Source organism: Leucopleurus acutus (assembly GCF_964270905.1).
Source record: "Leucopleurus acutus genome assembly, chromosome: 18".
In the NCBI taxonomy this organism is placed as follows: Eukaryota; Metazoa; Chordata; class Mammalia; order Artiodactyla; family Delphinidae; genus Leucopleurus; species Leucopleurus acutus.
The window spans coordinates 2,456,955-2,482,284 of record NC_139160.1 but is presented as its reverse complement, the minus strand read 5'-3'; the positions used below and the strand labels follow the sequence as shown (position 1 = coordinate 2,482,284).

General features: G+C 40.4%; 1 protein-coding gene across 1 annotated transcript; it reads right to left on the bottom strand.

Annotated features, from left to right (window-relative positions):
• Positions 1-664: 664 nt before the first annotated feature.
• SGCG (sarcoglycan gamma) lies at positions 665-25,330 on the bottom strand (the record flags this gene model as incomplete). The annotated part of the gene is made up of 7 exons (XM_082859728.1): positions 25,126-25,330; positions 24,409-24,510; positions 22,788-22,875; positions 15,665-15,784; positions 12,081-12,153; positions 3,176-3,299; positions 665-838 (listed from the first exon to the last, which is right to left on the bottom strand). The coding sequence occupies exons 1-7, from the start codon at positions 25,318-25,320 to the stop codon at positions 665-667; spliced, it is 876 nt and encodes a 291-aa protein (XP_082715854.1). The 5' UTR covers positions 25,321-25,330.

Sequence of the window (25,330 nt, the reverse complement as noted above, 5' to 3'; positions counted from 1 at the left end):
AGTTATGAGGATTAAAGAAAGTAAGCCAAACTGTGAAGTCTGTGAAAAATGTAGGTTGATTTTCATCGCTCATTGACTATATAAAGAAAGCATGGTTTTGTATAATTTATTCCTCTGACTACACATTGAAAATCAAATCAGCCTTAACATCCCTTCAAAACTTGAAGATTTTCTTGTGAAACCTGACACACATTGCATTAAAATGAAGAGAGCACTTACAGGTTTTACAGAGGAAAACCTCATGGAACTCTCGCGGCACCTCAGCAGGACCACGGCTACTCTCATGGGGAGTCAGATACCCACAGCTGATATTCCACACAGCAGTTCAATATTTCACTGTAGATCGACGCGTACAAGAAAGGGAAAGTCACAGTGGTTCTGATGGAAATGAATCAGTCTAGTGGAATCAACACATTCTCCTGATAGTCCTTTGACTTTTGTGTCTAAGGTCCAGCTGCCACTTTGAGATCATGGAGTTTCATGGGAACACTTGCACTGGTACATTTTTCTTTCTGAGCTCCTTTCGAAAGCAGGTCCTACTTCCTTTCCATGCGCCAACTCAGCTTTACTTTGTCGAGTTGCTCCAGGTGTGAAGGCTTGAGGTCAGCACTCCAAAGCTCACCTTTGAAACAAGGCAGGTAGCTCCGTGGAAGACGCCCCTGGTTTAGAGGCAGATGTGACTGTTCTCGTGGCACGTGGTACCCACGCCGGCCACAGACAGGTAAAGCTTCCCATCTGGACACGCACAGATTTCGTAGAGTCCCTGCAAGCTGCTTGCGGGACCCTGAGTCCCCTGAGCCAACTTGGGTAAACACATGGTTTCAGCGTCGAGCACAAGCTGCTTGGGAGAGAACGAGAGATGAAGTGGTCAAGGAGGAATGGACGCAACAAGCACGAAATTAAACGCTCAAATCGTTTCAAACAAATTCGCTCTTTCTCTGCAGAGAAAATGAAGTAGGCACCTGGCTTGACCGAAATCCTATTACAATTAGTCTGATTCTTTAAAAGCCTATTTCTAGTTTACATCCAGGCAGGGGATAAATAGTCCTTAGGAACTGGAGGGAAGTCACTCTTTTCTTTTACTCATTGTGCTAGGCGAGCTAGAAAAATGTATGATGCGACACTTTTATGCAGACCTTTCAGAATTATTTGACCCAAATAATACAATCTTTGCCTGATTCACATTTACCTTGTGTTCCACTTTGACCTTCAGCTTCTCCTCCCTATCAGGATAAAGTATTTGATACAGGCCACAGAAGTAGATTCATCTTCGTCATTTTAACCTGTGATTGTTGGAATTTCTCCTGATTTTATTTTCCTGTGAGAGGCAATTAAATTCATCCTAATAGCTGTCAACCATTTCCCCAGCTTTTAAAATACGATTTGAAACTCTACTGCCTTCTATGAAATGCAGGAAGGCAGCAGACACACAGACGACTAAAATAAGATGAAAGCCACTGGATTTTTTTGTTCCTATCGAGGTTTAGTTGAACTGAAATACAAACAAATGGCCATTTATTGAGATCTGGTGATCTGACAGCTTAAGGCAATAAGTGTGGTCACACAGAGCAGACAAGCCTGACCAGGGCGCTCACTTATCAGAAGGAATTAAACCCCGTTTGGGGAGGTTCCGCGTTCTTCGTCGCCAACAAGGTCGGACCCCTCCTTTGTTTCACGTGGCTCTCATCCTGTATACTCCAAGCTCTTAATAAACTGGCGTTTGCGTCTGTGTCCCCTCTCGGGATGCTGACCTCTTCGTGGAAGCGGTGGGTGACAGTACACATGCGTGATAGGCAGGCTTTGCCCTGGGGTCTGGGTCACTGTCAGAGGAGGAAGTCAAGTGGGTCTTATTTTTTTAGAGCAGAACCTATTTGGGTTATTGTCTAATGCTTTGGGTTCTGCCCAGTTCTTTGCTTTTCCCTAACTTGCTGGCTTCTCCTCTCTCCTTTTTCCTGGTTAATTGGTTAATATTTTTCTAGCTATTTTTTTTTTCCTGTCCTTCCAGCAAACTCTGGTCACTGATGGTCCATATACTGCTTTGTTGTTCATCTTCATTTGCCTTTTTGGGAGAATATTTTCTGGGAGGCCGGACATCTCTTCACTTTGAACTAGCTCCCAGTAATAAGGGGTATCAACTTCAAGTATGGGTCGGGCTGAGTGCTACTTGTAAAACGACACCCAATTCATGAAAATAAGTAATATTATTTCAAAACTAAGATCAGTATAGATTTTTTTCGAGGTAACACGCTTTCAGTGCGTAGTGACATTATGATTTAGTGATAAGATTCCAAAATTCCTGGCTTCCACTTTTGCATTTCCCTGCTCCATGCATCAAAACTGTGTAAGCTACAACCTGCAGGGGCTTCGCCTGATGACTTTGGTTTCCCACCAGCGGGCTGCCCTCGAGGTCCTGCCTTAACAGCAGCTCCCTCTTACTATTAAATTAGTATCATTTCAAAGCTATCTTACCGCACTGGGGTCTCATAACCCTGTGACACTCTGATGTAAATACTAGTTCCTGTACTTGACCATTGAGGGGGTAGGCCCAGAGAGGCCTGTTAACGTCCCTGAATTCACACAGTAATTGGCAAACTGATCTCGCACTAGAAAGGTCAATAGTGGGGAGCCTGTACCCTGCTGCCCGTTATAGCCACAGTTCGTATCAGCGATGTTTTATTTCTGGACCTGAGGTTCCGGGTTTTTTCTTCCTGTAGCTCTTACTTTTCATATTTAATTTTCGCTTACCCAGAATTTGGTGCGAGCGAGCACCCCTGGCAGTAACAGATGACGGTTGTCACAGGTAACTCCTAGTGACAGCCCTACTGAGGGCAGTTGGCTCACCAGGAAGTGACAGTACTGATGTTCTCTGTAAGCTCTGAGAGTCTAGTACTTTTTCAAAGCTGACAATAACAAGAGACTTGACAGCACAAATACCAAACCAAGCAGTCTGGATCCAACACAGAATTAGTTTAACCTTTCCTGGCCCTTCTTTCAGTGCTAAATTGTCTTCTCCTTCCTTTCACATTTTCTGTGCTATGCCTTTCATGACGTTCCTTTACCAACTACCATAAATTTACTATGCTGATGCCTTAACGGACAAGCGTGTCATTAGTGCTCAGGGGACATGAGGCTTGTGCAACGGGAGGCCCACCCCGCCCCCATCTATTGGACTCACTGTCCCATCACTGCTGTGAAGAACGATGTCCATCTGGGAAAGGGCCTCAATTTTCCCTGCAGCAGCTTGAATATGAACGCCTTTCGGGGCGTCCATGCTGAGACTCCGTGTCGGGGATTCTAGTCTGAAATGAGGGAGAGAAACCAGGAAAAATAGCATAAGAAACAGCCACCCCAGGAATCCCCCAACCAAGGGCTTAGCATAGAAAATATAATCAGGAAGGTATATGGTATTTTCACTCATTTTTGAATGCTAACATAGGGCACGTTACTCATTGATAAATCCAGAAATAAAGTGCAGTAAAGAATTTTAACTTCCCATCAATGGAGTCCATGAAATTAGCATCCTCTGAAGATAGATGCAAACATTAGACAGTCCTAGCCCTGTGCAGTAGCTTTGACGGCGTGGTTAGCACTCTGGCACACCACAGCAGAAGAAAATGCTATTGGTGAATATCTCTGGAAAACTATTTTTTAGCCAAAATACAAACTTGTTCGGGAAAAAGAGAAATTTAAGCGCAACGTGTACATTTGCTAACACGTTCACAAAATAGGATGTAAATCTGGACTCTAGGTGTTGTTTGCTTTTTTTTTTCATTTAGGAAGAATACAGGGCAGATGCAAAGATTTCTTTTGGAAAAATACTGAATTAATGGAATTAACAGGGTGGAGACTGGCCTCCGCTGGCGCTGTTTTTGTAAAACGTCTCAGCATCTCCTTGTGATGTAGTCAAACACAGATACAGAACCAGGAACACAGGAGCAGAAAAATTCTCTTATTTGCCTCCGCCTGGAAAAGACTGAGTTTCCACCAGATGGCACAACGGGATCACTGGACAGGTTTTTCAGCTGCTCCAACCTGACTCAACCAAAAGCTGAAAGGGCGACTTCCTTGAAATGTGTAAAGCTCCACAAGAAGGAGAACACAAGGTGGAGGGGGGCAGGAGACAGAAAGGGTGACGTTTAAGAGGAGAGAAGGGCCTGGGAATGAATTTGCTGCTGAACTGACTGAGTGATCGACTTTTACAATTCTTTAAAGTTGAAGTCTAGTTGACTTACAATGCCGTGTTAATTTCTGCTGTACAGCAAAGTGACTCAGTTATACATACATATATTATTTTTGCTATTCCTTTCCATTATGGTTTATCATAGGATATTGAATATAGTTCCCTGTGCTCTACAGTAGGGCCTTGTTTTTATCCATTCTATATATAATAGTTTGCACCTGCTAATCTCAAACTCCCAATCCCTCCCTCCCCCACCCCCCCATCCCCCTTGGCAACCGCCAGTCTCTTCTCTATGTCTGTGAGGCTGTTTCTGTTTTGTAGATAAGTTCATTTGTGTCATATTTTAGATTCCACATACAAGTGATATCATATGGTTTTTGTCTTTCTTTGTCTGACTTACTTCACTTAGTATGATAATCTCTAGTTGCATCCATGTTGCTGCAAATGGCATCATTTCATTCTTTTTTATGGCTGAGTAGTATTGATTGACTTCTAAATCAGGTGGATTGTTCCCTTTGATCAGCAAGTTTCTTGTCTACCACTATTTGTTATGGAAAACAAAGCTTCCTTATGTACATCTCAGTATGTAAGACCTGATCTGTTACACATTTTAAAATATTACTTTGAGTGCGAGGAAACAGACATTCCTAGAATTTATTGGTCAAATTCTGTTGGGTTTAGGTGTTGGGGAAACACGCTGTATCTTCATGAGCCTGGTCTGCTGATCGCGGGCCCCTTCTGACTTTGCTAACTGCCTGCATCTCTCCTGCCAGAGAGAAAGAAAGGAGAGGGGAGGGAAGGCAGGGGAGGGAGGTGGATGGGTGAGCAACTGCACAGGTCAGGCTTGTTCCAGGGACCGTGGTGAGGGTGAGTCTGCTTCAAAGACCAGTTCTCAAACCGCAAACGACCTCAACAGGCCCTGTGACTAGCTGTTAACGGCATTATACTGCGATACTCCTGGGAGAGCAACCTTCGTCCCCTTTGCGTCATTTCTATCCTTGAAGATGAAACGTTTCAGTGCAGTACAGGTGTAGACACATTTTACCCAAACGGCTGAGATTAGAATGCTCTGAAGTGCACCTCTCTGTGAACGCGTTCAACAGTGGCCGGATACCAAAGACCTCACGTTCATGTGGGAAAATAAGCAACAGCAGACAGAAAGAGTGAAAGGGAAAAGCTGCAAGAGTGTGTGTATGTGTGTGTTGTGTGTTTGTGTGTTTGTGTGTGTGTATGTGTACATCTGTGTGTGTGTACATCTGTGTGTATGTGTATATATGTATGTGTACGTGTACATGTGTGTATGTGTGTGTGTATATATGTATTGTGTATGTGTACGTGTATGTGCGTATGTGTGTCTGTGTGTGGCTAGCCCTACCAGACACTGAAATACCTTTTAAAGTTTATTTAAGTAACAAAGTTGGTACTTGGACCTGAATAGACAGCTGAGCAGGATAGAGTAGGAGCTGCGGAAACAGACCCAGATGCACAGGGAAATCTTACATATGATAAAGGTTGCATTTCAAATTGTGGCGGCAGCTACATAATAATGCAGTTGCTGGCACCTGGTTGGCCAGCTGGAAGAGAGAAAATTAGACCCACATTCTTGTATCTGTACCTCATACAAGAATAAACTCCAAGTGGATCAGCGATCCAAATGTAAGAGAGAAAGCCATACAAGAAACGTGGCTGGCGAGTTTCTCTTCCTGTAGGGAAAGTCTTTTAATTATGGCTTAAAATCCAGAAGTAAGAAAAGAAATGATTAATAAATTTCAGTATATAAACATTAAAAATTAATAGAAATATAATAGGAAAAAGGCTAATATTCTGAATATGTATATATTTTAATCCCTACAAATCCATTTTGAAAAGTAATTAAAGAAGCAAAGAGATGAAGAGTCAATTCACAGAAGAAGCAACCTTAATAATAAAATAAAAATATGAAAGATGCTTAACCACACTAGTCATCAGGGAAACAAACAGTAAAATAACACAATATAACACACATCAGATGAAAACTATCATAAACTCTGACAGTGCCGAATATTGGTAAAAACGTGAGGAAAGACCAACTCTTACTGCTCATGAATTAGACATCATTGCAAGCACTCTGAGGTGTACGTTGGCCAAGTTTGGTAAAACAGTTTGTTCAGGCCAAGTTAGTAAAACTGAGTATGTTCATCCCCGAAACCCACACATTCCAAAACTTGGTAGAACAGAAAACCAAGCAGTGCGCTTCATGGCTGTTCTAAAAGAATTTTGAAAAACGAGGCACCCATTACATATTTTAAGTTAACATCTAAATGTTTTATCATACATTTAAGTATCTGCAAAAGATGTAATTTCTTCCACATTATAAACATTGTTATTTTTTTAAATGAATCTAAAAATCATGGAGATTTGATACCTGCCAACCTTCAGTTGACGCCTGTGTTCCTTCTGACTACCCTCATTGTTTGGGTTTCTGAGCACTTCTTACTTATTGGCTATAAGATGCTCTAAATTCATCTATATTCCCAGTCCTAGAATGAGCCAAGGCTTTCTCCAAAGGATCCTGATTCCTTTTGTTGCAGAATGGTATGAGAAACCAAGTTCTGGCTGCCACTGATTTTAATTACTCAATCTCTCATTCCTAGAACTTCTTTTTGTTATTTTCCAAATATTCTGTTTTCATCTTGTCTTTGCCTTACCTTTGTATTCAAGTTTTTTTTTTTTTTTTTTCTCTTCGAGCCTTTTATTCATACCTGTTTTAAAATCTCTTCTTCACTTTGCTCTACTACTTGGAGTTTCAGGGGTAACCTGAAGTGGCTGCTAATTCTTCCCCATGGTAGTTCAATTCCTTATTCATTTGCCTTTTTCATCTTCTTTTAGTAAGCTCATCTTCAGCAAGATTTTTTTTTTCCATGAGTGTTTTTATGCCATTAATATCTTCAATGTAGTTTCTCTCTCTCTCTCTCTTTTTTTTTTTTTTATCACTATTGGTTTATAGACTTGGTGCAATTTTTTTTTTTTTTTTTTTGCGGTACGCAGGCCTCTCACTGCTGTGGTCTCTCCCGTTGCGGAGCATAGGCTCCGGACGTGCAGGCTCAGCGGCCATGGCTCACGGGCCCAGCCGCTCCGCGGCATGTGGGATCTTCCCGGACCGGGGCACGAACCTGTGTCCCCTGCATCGGCAGGCACACTCTCAACCACTGCACCACCAGGGAAGCCCTTGGTGCAGTTTTTAATGTTAATTTTCCAGCTTAGAGCTCCTGCACAATGAGGTAGTGTGGATTTAGTCCTCCTAATGCTTGCAACCCATGATTTCTCCTGCGTAACTTTTTCAACCCGCAGCCCAAGATAGCAACTTTCTTGCAGCATTCTTGGGCTAGTAGGTAAATTCAAATACCTGTTTCACAGAGGCCAAGATTTATGAGATATCTCAGTTTGGGCATTTCATATACACTAGGCTATACGTTAGAATCTCAGTCCCCATAAAATATTAAAGTCCCAGCCCCTAATCTCTATGGGATCCTGATTTCTCCCTGAGTGCCCTTGACTTAGCTTCTACTGTGCTCTGACCATGAATTTCTCTTTATTACTGGGACCTGGGAACTAGCTTTCCTTGGTTTCTAGTTGAGCAATATTTATAAACTCTTATTAAGCAAACCAATATTTACAAGTGTTTGAAACAGGAACAGATATTTCCATGTCTGCTCATTTTACTTAAGTAATGAGGACACATATATATTACTGACTATGTGCTAGGCATTGTTTCCACAAATTTACAAATAATAACATATGTAATCACGTCACATCCCTATTGGGCTGCAGAGGCGTTGCCATTTACCCTACCGTATCCACATCAACTGATTGCTTAAGTTTCAGTTCACGTGCCTCCTTATCTGTGATTTCATCTCAGATCACCCTGAAGAATTCATGCTCTTTTTCTTATGCTCTTACTATAATTTGTACCTTCATCATAGCAAAGAATTATGTTGTTTTAACTTGTTTGCATGTTTCTTTTCTCAATAGACTTTAAACTCACTAAGGTCAGGGACCATGCCTTTTATCACTGTAGAACCAACATCTATCATAGCCTCTGGCATATAAATACACTTAATACATTTTCACTAAATTTAAAAAAAAAGATGGAATTATATCATGTGTGAATGAGAAGTAGCTTTAAAACAGTATGTCAGACTTCACACTTTTTTTGAGGATGATTTTGCCGTAAGAAATGTAAATCTAGCTTAAATACAAGTTAATTATATTTTTGTCTTAACTAAAATAATAATTGTTACCCTTTCATGACTACAATTTGAGCAAATACCAAAATTTGAATTGTGATATTTAAACGTGTATATTTCAGAGATCTTTTTATAAATGCATCATGATCTTAACCCAACAAAATCCACATTCAAAGTTTTCATGGGTCAGTTATGATATTCCAGGAATATCTTTTTACTTTACTCAGGCCAGCAATAGTAATGCTACTGGACAGAAATAAAAAGGGAAAGACAGTTTACGGCAAAAACTTACAGAAGAAAATACAACTCTCATGTACTCAGTCAGTGGAGCCTGGTAGTAAATCAAAGAATAAATCAGTGACAGGTTCACTTGCGTGGTAGAAAGAGGGAACAGAGGGTATATGGATGGGCTTGGGGTCAGAGCTGAAGTTAAGTCATGAGTTGGTTACATTTTTTTCCTTTGTGCCTTAGAACGCACTACTATCTAGAGCTCAGTGTTCTCTTTTATAAGATGGGGATCGAATTGATGAGTAAACGAGATAAATTATGTGACCGCACCTTTCCTGACCGTGGAAGGCATTCAGTACATATTAGTTCACGTCTTCCATCCAAACCTCATTCCTTATTGTAAGCAATTCCTTACAGTTTCGTTACATTCTCCATCACTTTTGTTGTAACATTTGGGTTATGTAACCCTCGCTTAGTATCACCCTTTAGAAAGCCAGAGAATAATACCCTTCTGCCATTTCTTTTTCAGTAAGGGACTGCTGTAGAAGCCAGCAGATTTATTTCCTAATGGGAAAACGTATGATGAATTGTTTAATTTTGAGACCTATAATTTTAAAATAGTGACATTTATTTCAAAGAGTGGCTTGCCATCGCTACAATTTACATTATTTTATAATTCCAAAATGGTTTTAATGGGATTATTTTTTAAAGATATTGAATCATTTTCCTCTCCTAGGAAAATAAAATGTTCTTTTCCCCTAACTATAATAATTCTGTAATATTAATCTTATGGTCCTTTATCAAAATCAATGAAATTGTTATAATTTAATTGTCACAATGTATTTTTATGCTGCCAATGTTCTCTAAGTGGGTAAGATGAATTGAACTCTCATTTGCTTTTGATGAATATTTAATTAGACATTAAAATTAAGAGAAATGCTGAATTTCCTAACCCCAATTCCATTTTGTGTGAATATCTACTTGATAATAAAAATGATTATTTGTATTCCACTTTCAGTTTAGAAAAAATATTTTTAACTTAATAGCTTATTAAATCTTTCCTAGAACACTCTGAGATGTGCATTACTAACAACTTTTTTTAAAGATTTTTTTTTGATGTGGACCATTTTTAAAGTCTTTTATTGAATTTGTTGCAATATTGCTTCTGTTTTATGTTTTGGTTTTTTGGCTATGAGAGATCCGTGGGGATCTTAGCTCCCTGACCAGGGATCAAACCCACACTCCCAGCATTGGAAGGCGAAGTCTTAACCACTGGACTGCCAGTGAAGTCCCTATCAACGTTTTATATATGAGAAAAAATAGCCTCAAAAGGTTAGTTTGGCCAAGGTCACCAGGCTTGTCTGTAAAGCTGGGATTCCTACTGTACATTATTCCCTATTATACGTAATATGTTAACATGTTAATTGTCTCCTGAATATTTTTCAAGTTCAAATTCTAAACGTGATTTTAAGTGACATTGTAGACTTTAAGACATTTGTTTTTAAAAATATTATTTGTTTTTGTTATAAAATACAAATATACTATTGGAATAAACAGTTACAGCAGCAAAGAACATTCAGTAGCCTAGTAATAAAGTGAAATACACACAGTCACACAGAGACTCTGTATAAAGAATAAACTTATATATGGAACTGGGTGATTTTATATATTCTGCTATGATGTAAAGATATACCAAAGGTTGAGGATATTGTGCTAAGTGAAATAATCCAGTCACAGAAGGACAAATACTGTTTGATTCCACTTAAATGAGGTACCCAGAGTCCTCAAATTCATAGAGGCAGAGACTCGGATGGTGGTTTGCAGGGGTTGCGGGGAAATGGGGAGTTAGCGTTTAATGGGCACAGAGTTTCAGTTTTGCAAAATGTAAAGAATGCTGGAGATGGAGGCGGGGGACGGCTGCACAACAATAAGCGTAGCTTAGACTTCTGAACGGTACACTTGAAAGTGGTTAAGATGGTAAATTTGATATTATGTGCATTTTGCCACAATTGAGAAAAAGATACATCAACTTTTTTGCATATATGAATCCGTCAAGCTCTCGGTTTTATAACATTCTTGTCTCTACTAACAGTGCACATATTTAAAAAATGTAATGTAAACTGAGATTTTTAAGAATGCCTGTTGCAAATTTCAAGCCCATATAAGACACCGTCCTCTTTCACCAAAACGTGCAGTGTTTGCCTCAGCTGATGCTCTCCAGGGAAAAACGAAGGGTCTGTGGACCACATGAACCATAGCCCCATGCGTGGCATGTGACCTGAAGCGTGAGGACAAGCAGATATTCGTGGGGTCTCCAAGGGAAGGAGGGCACCCCAGTCAGGTGGGACAGCGTGTGTGGAAGTGTGGAGTCTGGGCCCGGCAGTGGCTCAGTCTCAGGACGGGTGAGGCAGGAGGCCCCAGGGTGTCAGCCTAGAGAGCCCCAAGGAGTCTAGGTCACAAGCCAAGTGCCCCAGTAGCATTCTGGACTTTCCTCTGGCTGATGTGGAATCAATGAAACATTTAAATTAGCTGCATTTACATCCCCATGTTCATAGCAGCATTATGCACAATAGCCAAGACATGGAAGCAACCTAAGTGTCCATCGACAGAGGAACAGATAAAGACGATGTGGTACCTGTAGACAATGGAATGTTACTCAGCCATAAAAAAGAATGAAATAATGTCATTTGCTGCTACTTGGATGGACACAGAGATTATCACACTAAGTGAAGTAAGTCAGAAAGAGAAAGACAAATACCATATAATATCACTTATATTTGGAATCTAAAATATACACAAATGAACTTAATCTACGAAACTGAAACAGACTCACAGACATAGAGAACAGACTTGTGGTTGCCAAGGGGCAGGTAGGGTGGGGGAGGGATGGATTAGGAGGTTGGGATTAGCAGATGCAAACTATTCTATAGAGAATGAATAGACAATAAGGTCCTACTGTATAGCACAGGGAACTGTATTCAATATCCTGTGATAAACCATAATGGAAAAGAAAAAAAATCCTTTTAAAGCGTGTAAAGTACAAATATGTTCTGAACTGTACACTTAAAAACGGTTAAGATGATAAATTCTATACGTGTATTTTACCACAATTTAAAAAAGTCGGAAAAAATAAATAAAATAGCTGCATTTAGCCAAGTCCCTAGATTTTCTGGAGGCAGGAATAGCTATTGGAACAGTACAGGCTGCACTGGGGCAGGGGCAGGGCTAGTAACGAGCTCAGAGACAAAAGGACGGGACATACAGTAGGACGTCTAACCTCCTTTGGATTTTTGTAAGAAATGACTTGCTATGGGCGGAGGTTCATCAGAGTAAAGACAACTAATGGAATAAGAAACAACCTGGTAATATCTGCTAACGTGTTATTCTAGCACATAACCACGTATCTTCTGTAAGAGGGTTTGTTTATATTTGAACAAAATTCTTACCTAAGGTCCTGGACTGGGTCCGGTTTTATGAGGGGCGTCTCCACTGAATGTTCAAAGAGAGCCCCTTCAGGCCCTAAACACAAACCAAAGAGGAAGCTTTTACAAAAGTAAAATAAACAGCAGCCCACAAATCGAGCATTTACACTGCATATTACAGGACACGTAGGCTCTGATCGTTGCTGAATTCGTACAGATGTTTGAGTTGCAGGAAAAAAATAGGTATAACTGCTTTCCTGCTTTTCCAAGGATACCACGATTTCATTAGACGGCTATAAACAAAATATGATTTTTAAAGCAGTTACAAATACCCAGGCTTATTTTAAAACCAGAAAGCAATATTAGCCCTCAAATTGAAAGAAATTTCAGTTGAAAATTGCATTGTCCATATATTTTTGGTAAGAGTAATTTGGTTCATTCTCTAGATTTTACGTGTAAAAATTGTATCTTGTGTCATCTGTTTCTTAAGGCACATCAGGAAATTTATAGAAAAATCCAGATTTTGAATATTTAAAATTGACTTTCTAATTTGTACGAATCAGTATGTTCCCAGTTGTCTGGTTAGTCTGAGAACCTAATTATGTGCAAGGCACGGTGTGGGTATTGGGTTAGGGTGCAGAGATTCGAAGGTGATATATCCTAACTTGCTTAGTACTCAGAACCCTACAAGGCAGGTACATTTTCCCATTTTACTGAAGAGGAAACGGAGGAACAGAAAGGTTAATTAACTTGCCTAGAGTTACACAGCTAAGTGGCCGGACTGTGATTTGACTTCAAAGCCGGCACTTTTAACCTATGCACAGCAGGGTTATTCACAGATAAGTGCTCATCATGATTTACCTAGGTCCTTCTGCCTGGCGTAGACCACACCCCTATCTTGGGCTCCACCCGTCAGTACAAAATGAAATTTCAAAATTACAAACCAGGGCTTCCCTGGTGGCGCAGTGGCTGAGAGTCCGCCTGCCGATGCAGGGGACGCGGGTTCATGCCCCGGTCCGGGAAGATCCCACATGCTGCGGAGCGGCTGGGCCCGTGAGCCATGGCCGCTGAGCCTGCACGTCCGGAGCCTGTGCTCCGCAACGGGAGAGGCCACAACAGTGAGAGGCCCGTGTACCGCAAAAAAAAAAAAAAAAAAAAAGAGAAACGCAAGCAATTTAATATGAGAAAAATTTAGGCTGGAAGGACAACTTAAGGGGCACAGACCCCCTGAGGCCATCAAGGTCCTCTTATGGAAGTTTGGAGAAGTCACTGCACAAGGAAGTGACCCTTGGAATTGATGGGACCATTCACCACCACTGAAAGGGGAAAGTCAGGAGAGAAGCAGAGCTGGGGGAAAACACCGAATGAATCAGCCTGGAGACCTCCTGTGGGATCATGTATGTCCTTAGAGTTGAAGCCAGTTTTAATTGGGCCTTTTGTTCCTTTCAGCTGAAGGGCTGTTAACTGATGGAGCAGGTCATCAACTGTCCACAGGGCTGCATGACTGGGTCCGGAGCTGGATGTGTTAAGCGTGTGCTTGAAGGGTGTGGTCCTCTCTGAGCAGCTGCTAGAGATCCGTCTTCACATCTGTAAGGGACATGGACTCCCCACCTGTGTTTACCTTCACTTCTTCAGTGGCTGAAACCTTACTTTCCAGGTCCTCTTTTGTGGGTGGCTTTGTGGGTGCCTCCAGAATTTCTACGTCGTCACTTGTGACATACGTAATCCCGTTTAGCTAATCAGAGAAGGATGAAGGGACTGAATTGCCTTATTGCTAGATTGTGTCTTTCCCCTTAGTGATGAGACTGGATACTCTTACAGGGCCCTGTTTTCCTTCCTAAATGTTGGGGAATGGACCCGCCCAGCGAATCACTGCCAAGGAACCGAAGTACCCAACCATGCGTCACCTTCCAGCAGCCGGTTCTGGCAACGGGATGAAATATTCTTTTTGAAGATGACATTTTGATGCTGCCCCAATAACATGTTCTGCGACTGGGGTTAGTAAAAGAGACATGCTGATTTTGGCCACTTGGTGACAATTCTATTTTTAGGGGGAAAAATGAGACTGCGGAAGGCCGAGATCAATTTCAAACTGGGGTGGTGAAATTGTTTAATCTCCTCCATGAATTTGATTTAAAAATGATTTTTCAGTTTCCCCGTTGACTAGAGTATATACGGCAGCTGTTTAAGAACGGACGAGGGATTTCACGTTACTCTTTGAGTTCTTGAGACAAAGGCAACGGCAAGAAAGCACTTCTTGATGTGTGTTCAGGTCAGGATGTCCTGCAGCTCAGGAATCTGGCGGGGCCGCCTTAAAGGAAGACCACTGAGTCCCTCCCCTTACGCCCCACGCTCAGGGCAAGTGGCCACAGGGAAGCGTGTATAGCCAAGCATTGAATTCTCTTTCTCTGCCCCCAGAGTGACCTGGTTCTCTGTCGCTTCTCACTCCTCTTTGCTTGGCTGTCAACTGCTGCTGCTTTTGCTGATCCAAGAAACTCCAAAGGCTACTTGAAATCAATCCATTTAACACAGACATCAACCTTTTACAGTACGTAGTGGAGAAAAGCTTGAATGGGAATTTACTTGGAAAAATTAACGTTTATAAAAATATTCTTCTCGTATTTTACATATTAACGAAACTTAACCATCATTGTAGCAACTATGGAATCGTATGACATAAAGAATAAATCAAGTTTTGTTTTTTGGTGCAATTTTCCCAACACAGTTGGAATTATATGATGGCTGTGGTAGTTTTCTATTTCTGTGTAAAGCCTTTGGGTTACACCAACTGGAAAGAGATAAAAGGAAACAATATGGTGGGGGAAAAAAAGTGGGTAAAGATTTGTGAGGAAGATTTCATTCTTCTAAGAGAGTGTCAAAGAATTTCAAAAGAAATGCCATGAAGGAAAGTCAACTAGTTCAAACTACAGTAACTTCTTCTTACCGGCCTGAAATGTCCCACAGCAAACTTGCCAAAGCTGCAATTTGCTTTTGCGGAAGCGCCCTCCATGCGATACTGTTTTTCTTAAGAGTTACTACAGATGGATGGACACAGAAGGTGTGGTATATACACGATGGAATATTACTCAGCCAGAAAAAGAAGGAAATCCTGCCCTTTGCAACAACATGGATGGGCCTCGAGGGAAGTATGCTCAGTGAAAAAAGTCAGAGAAAGATAAGTACTATATGGTCTCACTGATATGGAGAATCTAAAAAACAAACAACAACAGAACAAAACCTGAACTCACAGACACAGAGAACAGACTGATGGTTGCAAGAAGTGAGTGGTGGGAGGTGGACAAAACGGGTGGGGGTGGTCAAAGGTACAAACTTCCAGTTATAAGACAAATAAGTCGCGGGGATGTGATAGACAGCATGGCGACTACGGGTACCCCGTATCGTGTATTTGCAAGTTGCTAAGAGAGTAGATCTTAAAAGTTCTCATCACAAGAAAGAAGTTTTAAGTATGTGTGGTGATGGACGTTAATTAGACTTACTGTGGGGGTCGTTTCACAATATATACAAATATTGAACCCTTATGTTGTACACCTGAAACTAATGTTGTTTGTCAATTATTCCTTAATTAAAAATAAAGAGCTACTACCTACCAGTTACTCGAAGTTTATCTGTACCAACCACAACTGCCTTTTCATCAACAGTAAACAGTGGCTTGCTGTCCTTGGAGTTGATCTGAAACTGCTGACTCTGGACCTCTACCATTTTGGGACCTAAAGAATGAATGAAAGCATTTTATTATAAGGTGTGTAGTCTCTGCAGTGTTACACATGCCATGGCACCCAGTAGTACCAAATCGCTAAACATTTAAGATTTGTTACCAGTCATTTTGTTGATTCTGTGATTAAATGTTAAGTCCTAAGCCAAAATCTATTCTATTATTAAAATTAATGTAGGTCACATGTATGTTGAGCTATATCAAATATATGTAGGAATGATTATATAAAAATTAATTTTTTCAGGTTTTTAAAACTTGCCAAAAATAATATGATTCTTCTACGCAGATTACTGAAATTGGTATTCTTTTGAGTATTAACCAACTGAGGGTTTTATGTTCTGAAATGTGAGATTTGTGAAAGACCATCTTATGAATGGCTTCCTTCAACGGCCAAAGTTAACGCAGACAATGAATGAGTCACATTCAGATTCTTGCCTCTGCCCTAATCCTCACCTCCTACTCCATGGAGCAAACAGACATCACCATGGAAACACACCCTCAAGTTTCTGCCCTTCACCTTCATCTCAGCCATTTCTGTCTTCTCCAGCCCTTCTTTCTATTTCAGGGACAGGGCATCACTTTCTCCTCCAAGCTTACTCCTTTCACATGAACTTTTTCTGTTTGTTTGTTCGTTTTTGCTATACAGCAGGTTCTTATCAGTTATCTACCTTATACATATTAGTGTATATACACCAATCCCAATCTCCGACCCACTGGCTTTTAAATTACAACTGTACTCAGCACATGTTTAATGTGTGCTTCTGTGTGCCAGGCACTGGGGACGCTATACCTCCAGTGTGTGAGATCTTGATCAATGTCTCTCATTGGTACAGTTGGGTATCCATCATTTTATGTTTTCTGATTTCTCTGTGTTTCCTGTCCTTCTAACCTTAGCAGCATAATGGCTTCATCTCTCTAGAACACAGCGCTCAGCATTTGCTTAAGGAACTACAAGTGTTCCTTCATTCTTTTGTTAGTTCTATTTTCTTATCTAGAAATTAAGTTTCTTGTGAAATGGATACTTGTAGATTTCGTGTATGTGTCCCTGTGTCTCTCACAGTACTCATTCAAGTTGATTGGTACCTGCTAGAAATTAAATAGAAGCTTTTCAACTAACACATTAATCAGTTTTGGATACTGTCAGCAACATATTCTTATGTTTTTTCACTAATTTGTACCTCAGAACCCTCCAAAGATTCTTCATTTAACTGTGCATGTGTTCACATGTTACAAGTGGAACACATTTTTTTCTCTCTGTTTTATCTCCTTTCTCTTAAGGAAGCCTGGCTTTATTTTGTGATAGTTGCCTGTATTTTTGCTCTCCTGAGCTTTCACCCAAACTCAGTTATCCTGTGATTCGGTGTCACTATTTACCTCTTCTGGGTCACTGATATATCTTACATATTTATCATACAAACACTGATTTGCATTAAGTGATGAATTTGAAGTTGAGTTTAGAATCAAGAGGAAAAAACTGGAGTAATTTATCCAACAAGAGTTCACTGTTTAGCTTATTGGAGGCTCATATAACAATTCGAGGAGACCTTATCAAGTGAAAGTGGTTAAACTAAATGACATTTTTTCTGTAACCATTGTTTCATATTCATTGATGAAATAGTCAACAAATGAGTTTAGTTGCATAATTTTCCTGAGTAACAAAGCTACATAAATCCTCAAATCAAAGAAAATTCAGGAAAGCGAGTCTCTTCCATTCAGCACAAATTTATTGTATACTTTTATGTTCGAGGTTTCATGCTAAGAATTGAGGCTACATAAAAGAGGAGATGCAGTTCACAACTTATAGGATTTCATAGTCTACTGAAGATAAGAGCATATAAGTCTAGTCCCAGGGCAATTTGATAAGTGCCGTGATACAACCATGGACAGTGTCCAGTGAGAACCCTGACAAGGAATTCCTGTCCCTCCTGGGGGGTCAGGGATGACACCTCAGGGAAGGGGATGTCTGGGCTGACCTGGAAGAGTTCATGTTTCCCTGATGAAGGGAGAATGCGAGATTCCAGGTAGAGGGGGCTACTCAAACAAACGCACAGAGGTGGATAAAATTCCATCTTCACTTTATAAAAAATATAGACATAGAATGTTCAGTTTAAATATGTTTTCCACTTCAAAAGAAACTGTGCTCCAAGTGATAACAAGCCCACCACAGGAATAATCATCTCTTAAAGTAAGTGAGTTTATAATTAAATCTTTTAACTTTCATTAATATTCTACTAGTCTTTATAACCTTGCTGGACATGCATTAGAGCTGAGTAAGTCACCCTCATGTGCAGCAGAGTTCTTTAAGAAATAAAACTCAGGGCTTCTCTGGTGGCGCAGTGGTTGGGAACTCGCCTGCCAGTGCAGGGGACACGGGTTCGAGCCCTGGTCTGGGAGGATCCCACGTGCCGCAGAGCAACTAGGCCCGCAAGCCACAACTACTGAAGCCTGCGCGCCTAGAGCCTGTGCTCCGCAGCAAGAGAGGCCATCGCCATGAGAAGCCCGCGCACCGCAACAAAGACCCAATGCAGCCAAAAATAAATAATAAATTAATTAATTAAAAAAAAAGAAAGAAAACTCAAATACTTTCGTTGTGATTAAAAAAGGAGCTACCTGGTAAAATCACAATTTTAATGAAAGGTTTTGGTACAAATAACGAGGGAAATAAATAAAGGAATTAGGGCTTCCCTGGCGGCGCAGTGGTTGAGAGTCCGCCTGCCGATGCGGGGGACACGGGTTCGTGCCCCGGTCCGGGAAGATCCCACGTGCCGCGGAGCGGCTGGGCCCGTGGGCCATGGCCGCTGGGCCTGCGCGTCCGGAGCCTGTGCTCCACGACGGGAGGGGCCGCAGCGGTGAGAGGCCCGTGTACCGCAAAAAAACAAACAAACAACAACAAAAAAAACAAATGTCACAGAGTCCTTTGAGAAAAGGAAAGATGTATTCTGCTGCTGCAAATATCGTATCACAGAAGATACTGGACTGGAAGTATAAAACTGTGGTTAAGTTCATTCTACTAACGCTTTGGTGTCATCTTGTGTTACTAGGTTCACCTTTATAAGCCTGGAGTCAGTGACTCTTAGCTGTATAGCTTGACTCTGTTCTTTAGGCTAGTCTGTTGCATCCAAGCACATGAGTTCATGGACCTATAATAACCAGGAAAGGGCTCCAGTGCTGTTCACAGCAATTGCCTTGGATGAACCCACTGTTTTTTAAAACTTTATTTTATTGAAGTATAGTTGATTTACGATGTTGTATTAATTTCTGCTGTACAGCAAAGTGATTCAGTTATAAATATATTCTTTTTCATGTTCTTTTCCATTATGGTTTATCACAGGATATTGAGTATAGTTCCCTGCGTTATATAGTACGACTTGTTTATCCATCCTGTATATACTAGTTTGCATCTGCTAATCCCAAATTCCCAATCCACCCCTCCCCCACCCCCTCGGCAACTGCAGTCTGTTCTCTATGTCTGTGAGTCTGTTTCTGTTTCATAGATAAGTTCATTTGTGTCATATTTTAGATTCCACATATAAGTGATATCATATATTTGTCTGTCTCTGTCTGGCTTACTTCACTTAGTATGATCATCTCTAGCTCCATCCATGTTGCTGCAGATGGCATTATTTCCTTCTTTTTCATGACTGAGTAGTATTCCACTGTATATATACACAATGTATATATATTGTGTGTGTGTGGATACCACATCTTCTTTATTCATTCATCTGTCTATAGACACAGGTTGTTTCTATGTTTTGACTGTTGTGAACGGTGATGCTAACCCCTTGTTGTTTACTCCTTTCTTTGTTCAATTTCTCTCTTCTGTTTTACCTGAGAAAGTTTGAGTTTGTTTCCCACTTATGACCCCAAATCCCTCAAAGCTGTGGCTCAGACGTATACTTGAACCCTTGTCTGCTCACTCTGGAGCACCCTGGACAGGCCATCTTCCCCCACCCCATCTCCTAGAACTCTCTCCCACACTTAAGCTGGCTTTCCAGCCCATCCCTTCCTACACAGTCTTTTATTCATTCCTCCATTCATTCATTCAACAAGTATTTATTGAATACCTCCTAAATATATGAGTGGCCTGAATTAAGAACTGTGTCATTGACTGAATGGAATAACCTAACTCCAATTTTTGAGTATTACATAATCAAATTATTGTGTGCGTGTGTGTATATATATACATATATATAATATGCAATAGTATTACTGTATATTGTATTTACAATAAATATATTTATAATCTAATTTTATAATTATATTTACAATTATATATATTCCTTGGACTATTATGTAGCCATTAAAATAATGCCACTGAAATGGAAGAAATTAAAAAAACAAAAAGAGAGTACTATGTAGACTTCTATGCAAATAAAGTTGAAAACCTAGATGAAACAGAAAATTTCAGGGAAATAGGAATTGCCAAAATTGACCCCATTCAGCTAAAAAGTCTTATTTTGAAGCTAACCAGAACTGGTTTCTATTATTCGAAGTCAAAAGAACATTAAGTGTAGTAACCAGAGCTGCATTTACAACTAGAAGGTTCCACTGTCGTTCACAATTTGTTGTCTTTTAGTCCCAAGATTTGAAATGCTAGCTGCTGATGCTTGCTTTCCCATGTTTGATTCCTTTTGGAATTTAAGACTTTCGGCTTTGATTGTATTGGTTGCCAATTTTTTCAGTGGTCTTAGTAATAAACAACTATTCATTTGATTAAATGGGATTACTTTGTCTAGTGCACATAAATCACATTTTAATATCCAGATTGGCTAAATTTAACTTCTCCCAGGAAGTGTGAGGCTGGAATGAGTGTGATTGTGGGAAGTCATTTACTGAAAATCGTCTTGGATTTGGTGAGCTGAATATTTCCGAGTTCAGGATTCTCAGTATAGCAGAGGCTTTCCAACCAAAGGTTTAATAGAAATCACTTATTTTAACTCTACCTCAGGTATGAAACACTAAGGTTAAAACTCAAAATTTGAGGTTAACAGTTTAAAGTAATTCTGATGGGAAACTTTTTTCTTTAAAGTGAATTCCTTGGTGACAAAAACAACACCATATTTGCAGCAACTAGGACAGTTCCCGGTGTGCCATGATTTAATGAAATCTGTGTAGAGAGGGAGGGTGGTGGAAACACCCCTGTTGGAGAAGCAAGTCCTAAGGTGACTCCTGGTTTGGCTTCTCTACTAACTAGCTGTGTGTTTTTGAGAAAATTAGCTTTTCAGTGCTTCCATTATTTCATCCACGAAAGTGGAGACAGATTTATGTTATCTTTAACTCCTCTATATATGAAAATCCACACTTAGCAAAAAATTAAATGTGAAAATGAGTATTTGTGTTAAATCATTTTCAGAAGAATATAAAATGACTCTTTTACTTTTGGAACTCCTAAAAAATAATTACACACTCTAAATGTTATTAATTACTTGACAGCATATAGAAAGTAGCACATAGGCATTCAATAAATGTTTGTTGAATGAATGACAAAAGATGGGTAAAAATCCCTCAAACATTTTTTTTTTTTTTTTTTTTTTTGTGGTACGCAGGCCTCTCACTGCTGTGGCCTCTCCCGCTGCGGAGCACAGGCTCCGGACGCGCAGGCTCAGCGGCCACGGCTCACGGGCCCAGCCACTCCGCGGCATGTGCGATCCTCCCGGACCGGGGCACGAACCCGTGTCCCCTGCATCGGCAGGCGGACTCTCAACCACTGCGCCACCAGGGAAGCCCTCCCTCAAACATTTAAAAGCTATAGTCAGTTAAAAATTTTTAAGAAATTTAAGAAATGGTAGACACAATTCATAATACAACATAATTTATAAAGAAATATGATTTGGTTTAGACAAGTATCATGAACATGTATGCTGTGTAAGCTCAGGTTCATCTCTAGATTTATTGAGAATTTCACTGGACTTGGTGATAAAACAAGCTTCTAAGCAAAAGAGAAATACAATTTATCATTTAGAAAAAGTTATAAAGATTAAATCAGAACACAGACTATGGAACTCATGTATTACTGTAATAAAAGGAATCATAAAGTTAAGATATGGCTGTACCTTCCAATGTCACATTATTGTTCTGTAACAACAGCCATTAAAAACGGGGGACACGGAAAGCTACCTGACTGTGTTGGTAGTACACTTGTCATCTATTTCCCCATAATCTGGAGAGCCATCCAATTTCTTAGATTTAGCAAATCTATAAAGTGTTGATGGCGTAGAGAAGGTATATTCCTTTCACCAGCTGTTTGCTCTTTTGTTATTTCTTCCATCGATATTCTTTCTTTCTAATCCTTTTGCTCTCTGCGCACAATTCCAAAGGACCTCTCTCCCACGTGACCATATTCTTTGGTCTTAGCTGATCGGATGGGTGTACATGGCTCAGCTAAGGGCAGTTGGTTGGACAGAGTAATTGGGCCAATTAGAGTACTTTGCTGTGAATTGAGAATTCATGACATTGAAGACCAAGTTGGCTGGTGTTGAGAACTATAGCCAATCGGATGAAGAACCAGAGAGTCCTGTAGAGTTAGAACTGGTGCAACCATGCTACCCAGTGAAAATCATGGACAGAGATTCGTGGAAAGGAGGGGAACATGGTAGAGAGAAGGAGAAAGGGAGGGGGAGAGAGGGAGAGAGAGGATGAATACTTTGATTCTCCGGCCCTGGTCTTTCTTTTCTTGAGGGCAGCTCCTTTGTTTCCTTTCCTCAGTCTCTGTGAGATTATTTTGTATCCTGCCAACAATCATTGTTTCTTGTACTACCTTAAATGGTCCTCTTATTTCTTGGAACCAAAATAACTTCACTTAAAATACTTCAGACGGTCCTCCCACCACCTGAACTAGTCTCCGTGGTCCACACAGCATGATATTTAGAAAACTCATACTTTGATTGCTCATAAATAACTCTGAATTCTCTAGAAGAAAAAAAAAACACATGGATCCATTCAGCACAACTGTTCATGGACCACACACACGCAAAGCACTGTTAGCAAGCTGGACTCACCCACTTTTAACCTGCCTGTAACTTCTCCCTCTGGGTTGCGTGCATTTACAGTCACATTCTGTGTGGACTGCAGAAGCAGAGATGAGTCCTAAAAACAGATTTACAATGTTAGCCAAATACAGACTATTTAAAATGACTATACCTTTGAATTTGTATATAAATTGAGGATTTATACAAAAGAATTTCCCCAATGTCATAGATCCTGTGAACCTATCAATTTGTGGCTAAAACTATTTTTTAAACTTGGATTATATTGTGTGAAGGGGTAAATGCATTATTTTTTTTCCCCACAAAATATAATAACCTCCTGGGCTTACAGAGCCTGTGTGCACTGGTTACAATGGACCAAGTCCGTTCTCAAGGTGAAGAGCTGAAACGATGAAGTTTTAATCAGTGTTTTGTCTTTTCCAAGGGATTAAAATTTCATTTCTCATAATTTATGTCCAGGACATGATATCTTTTTAAAAGGTAAATCAGAGAGCGGTTAGCTCTTCTATAAATAAATACCATATTATTTTCAAAACGCCAAAGGCTTCTCACAATTTCAAAAGAGCTTTTAAAATCTGTTGGATGCCTACGTTTTTAGAGCTTTTTGTTGGAAGATACAGTGGCTTTATGAGCACGTAAGTGGGGTCACAGTCTGAGCGGAGGCTTTGTCTCACAGAAGATTGCTGGCTCTTCTATAACAGGTTTCTTCAAAAGGAACGCAGTAATTTGGTTACTGGATTCAGGTGGGTTTATGCCACTCAGAGGGAACCAAATATCTTCCCAAGTTGTGGGGTATAATACAATTTTTCAGAAGGAAAGAAGTTTCAGGAGTGCTTTGGAACGCTAGCAGGTCAGAAATTCTCCAGCTTGCTTTGTGGAAGCAGATGGATTTGCCATTGTCTCACCTTTTATCCAATGGCGTGACCTTACTACTTGTCTTTGCTGTGTTTTGAAATAACCAGCATGATAATAAGAGCTAAAAATTCACCAGCGATTTTTACCATCCAGCCTCTCCTTTCATCTCCACACTTTGAAGGAGGTAGCATTACTCCTCACATACAGATGAGGAAATTGAGCTCAAAGAGATTAAATGGCAGCTCTCCCAAAGTAACAGCCAGCAAGGGACAGTTCCATGACGGAACCGTCTTCAGGCGCCAACTTCCAGGCTCTGGAAGTTTATCATTTTCCCTGAAAAGGAGGACATGAGCTGTCCAGGTCAGAGCTGTGAGGCCCACTCCCGGGCCTCGACAAAGTAAGTTGTCCCAGGAACCCCTCTGGTCGTCTAATCCAATGGGTGCTCTCCAACACTATTCTTTTTCTGGCTTCCGCCGCAGGGGCTGCAAAGGCTAAATGCTTTCTCAGCCTGTCCTGCAGGGAGGGAGACCCAAGTGATACAATTCTGGTCAACGAGATGTAAGCAGAAATCCGCTGGGGCGGGGCTGGGGGTTTCCAGGCAAGGTTTTGGGTGTGACCACGGCGGTCACTCGCTAGGGCCCACCCAAGGCACGTGGCCAGGGAAACATGCAGTGTCGACGCGTGCACACCTTTCATCAGAAAAGCAAACTTTCTGTGTTTCACCATTATTTATTTCTCATGAAACACAAATACTTTAAACGTGTCCTCATCTGCTTACCACTCTGGAGTGTATTTCTTTGGCATACAGTGGGAATAAAAACTCCGACTCCCCCTCCAGGCGAAGTCCATCTTCTGTAACATGCAGGTGACCCATCCCTGTCTGTTAAAAAGAGATCTGTTATTGCTTTCTTCTTCACTTCTTTTAGTACCAACTTAAATCATGTATGCCTTTTCATAGATTTCCTATCCGCACTTTACCGTATTTCTCTTAAACACTTTATTTAAAACTCTAGTTGTTTTTATTCAATATTCAGTATTTTATTACGTCTTGTGTAAATACAAAGGACTTTTTAGGAAATGCATATAAGATTTAAATAATCACTTTATAACAAACATGCAAGAGCCCACCAACACGTCAGAAAAAAAAAATCTTACCATTACTATTTAAAATTTTTTAAAAATTAAGATGCAATAAAATGGACTCTTCAGGCTTATAGCTCTATGAGTTTTAACATACGTACAGATTCGGGCAGCCACCAACACAACCAGGATACAGCACTGCGATGAAAACCAACACGCTACAGTTCGCAGTGAAATTATTTAAAAAAGGTAAAAGAGAAAAGTGAATGTTATATTATTTTTTGCTACTGAAAATTCTGATCCACACAGGAAACCAACATTAACTGCATGAAAGGAAGCTTCTGTTGATACAATGTGGGTGAAGTGACCGCACAAACAAAACAAGAACATGTTTATCAGGAAAAAAAATACTTACTGGGGAAAACCACATCACTTTAAGAATCCAAATTGTAAGAGCAAGATTCACAAGGAGGATGATGAGCAAAAGAAGAACAAATAAGTAGAGGCAACGCTTTCTCCAGCCATAGATGCCGATTTTGTAGACAGACTGGTTCTCTGGCCGCTCTATGTGGGTGCCTTCTGTGGTCGTGGTGTATTGTTCACGTACCATCTGCCACCGG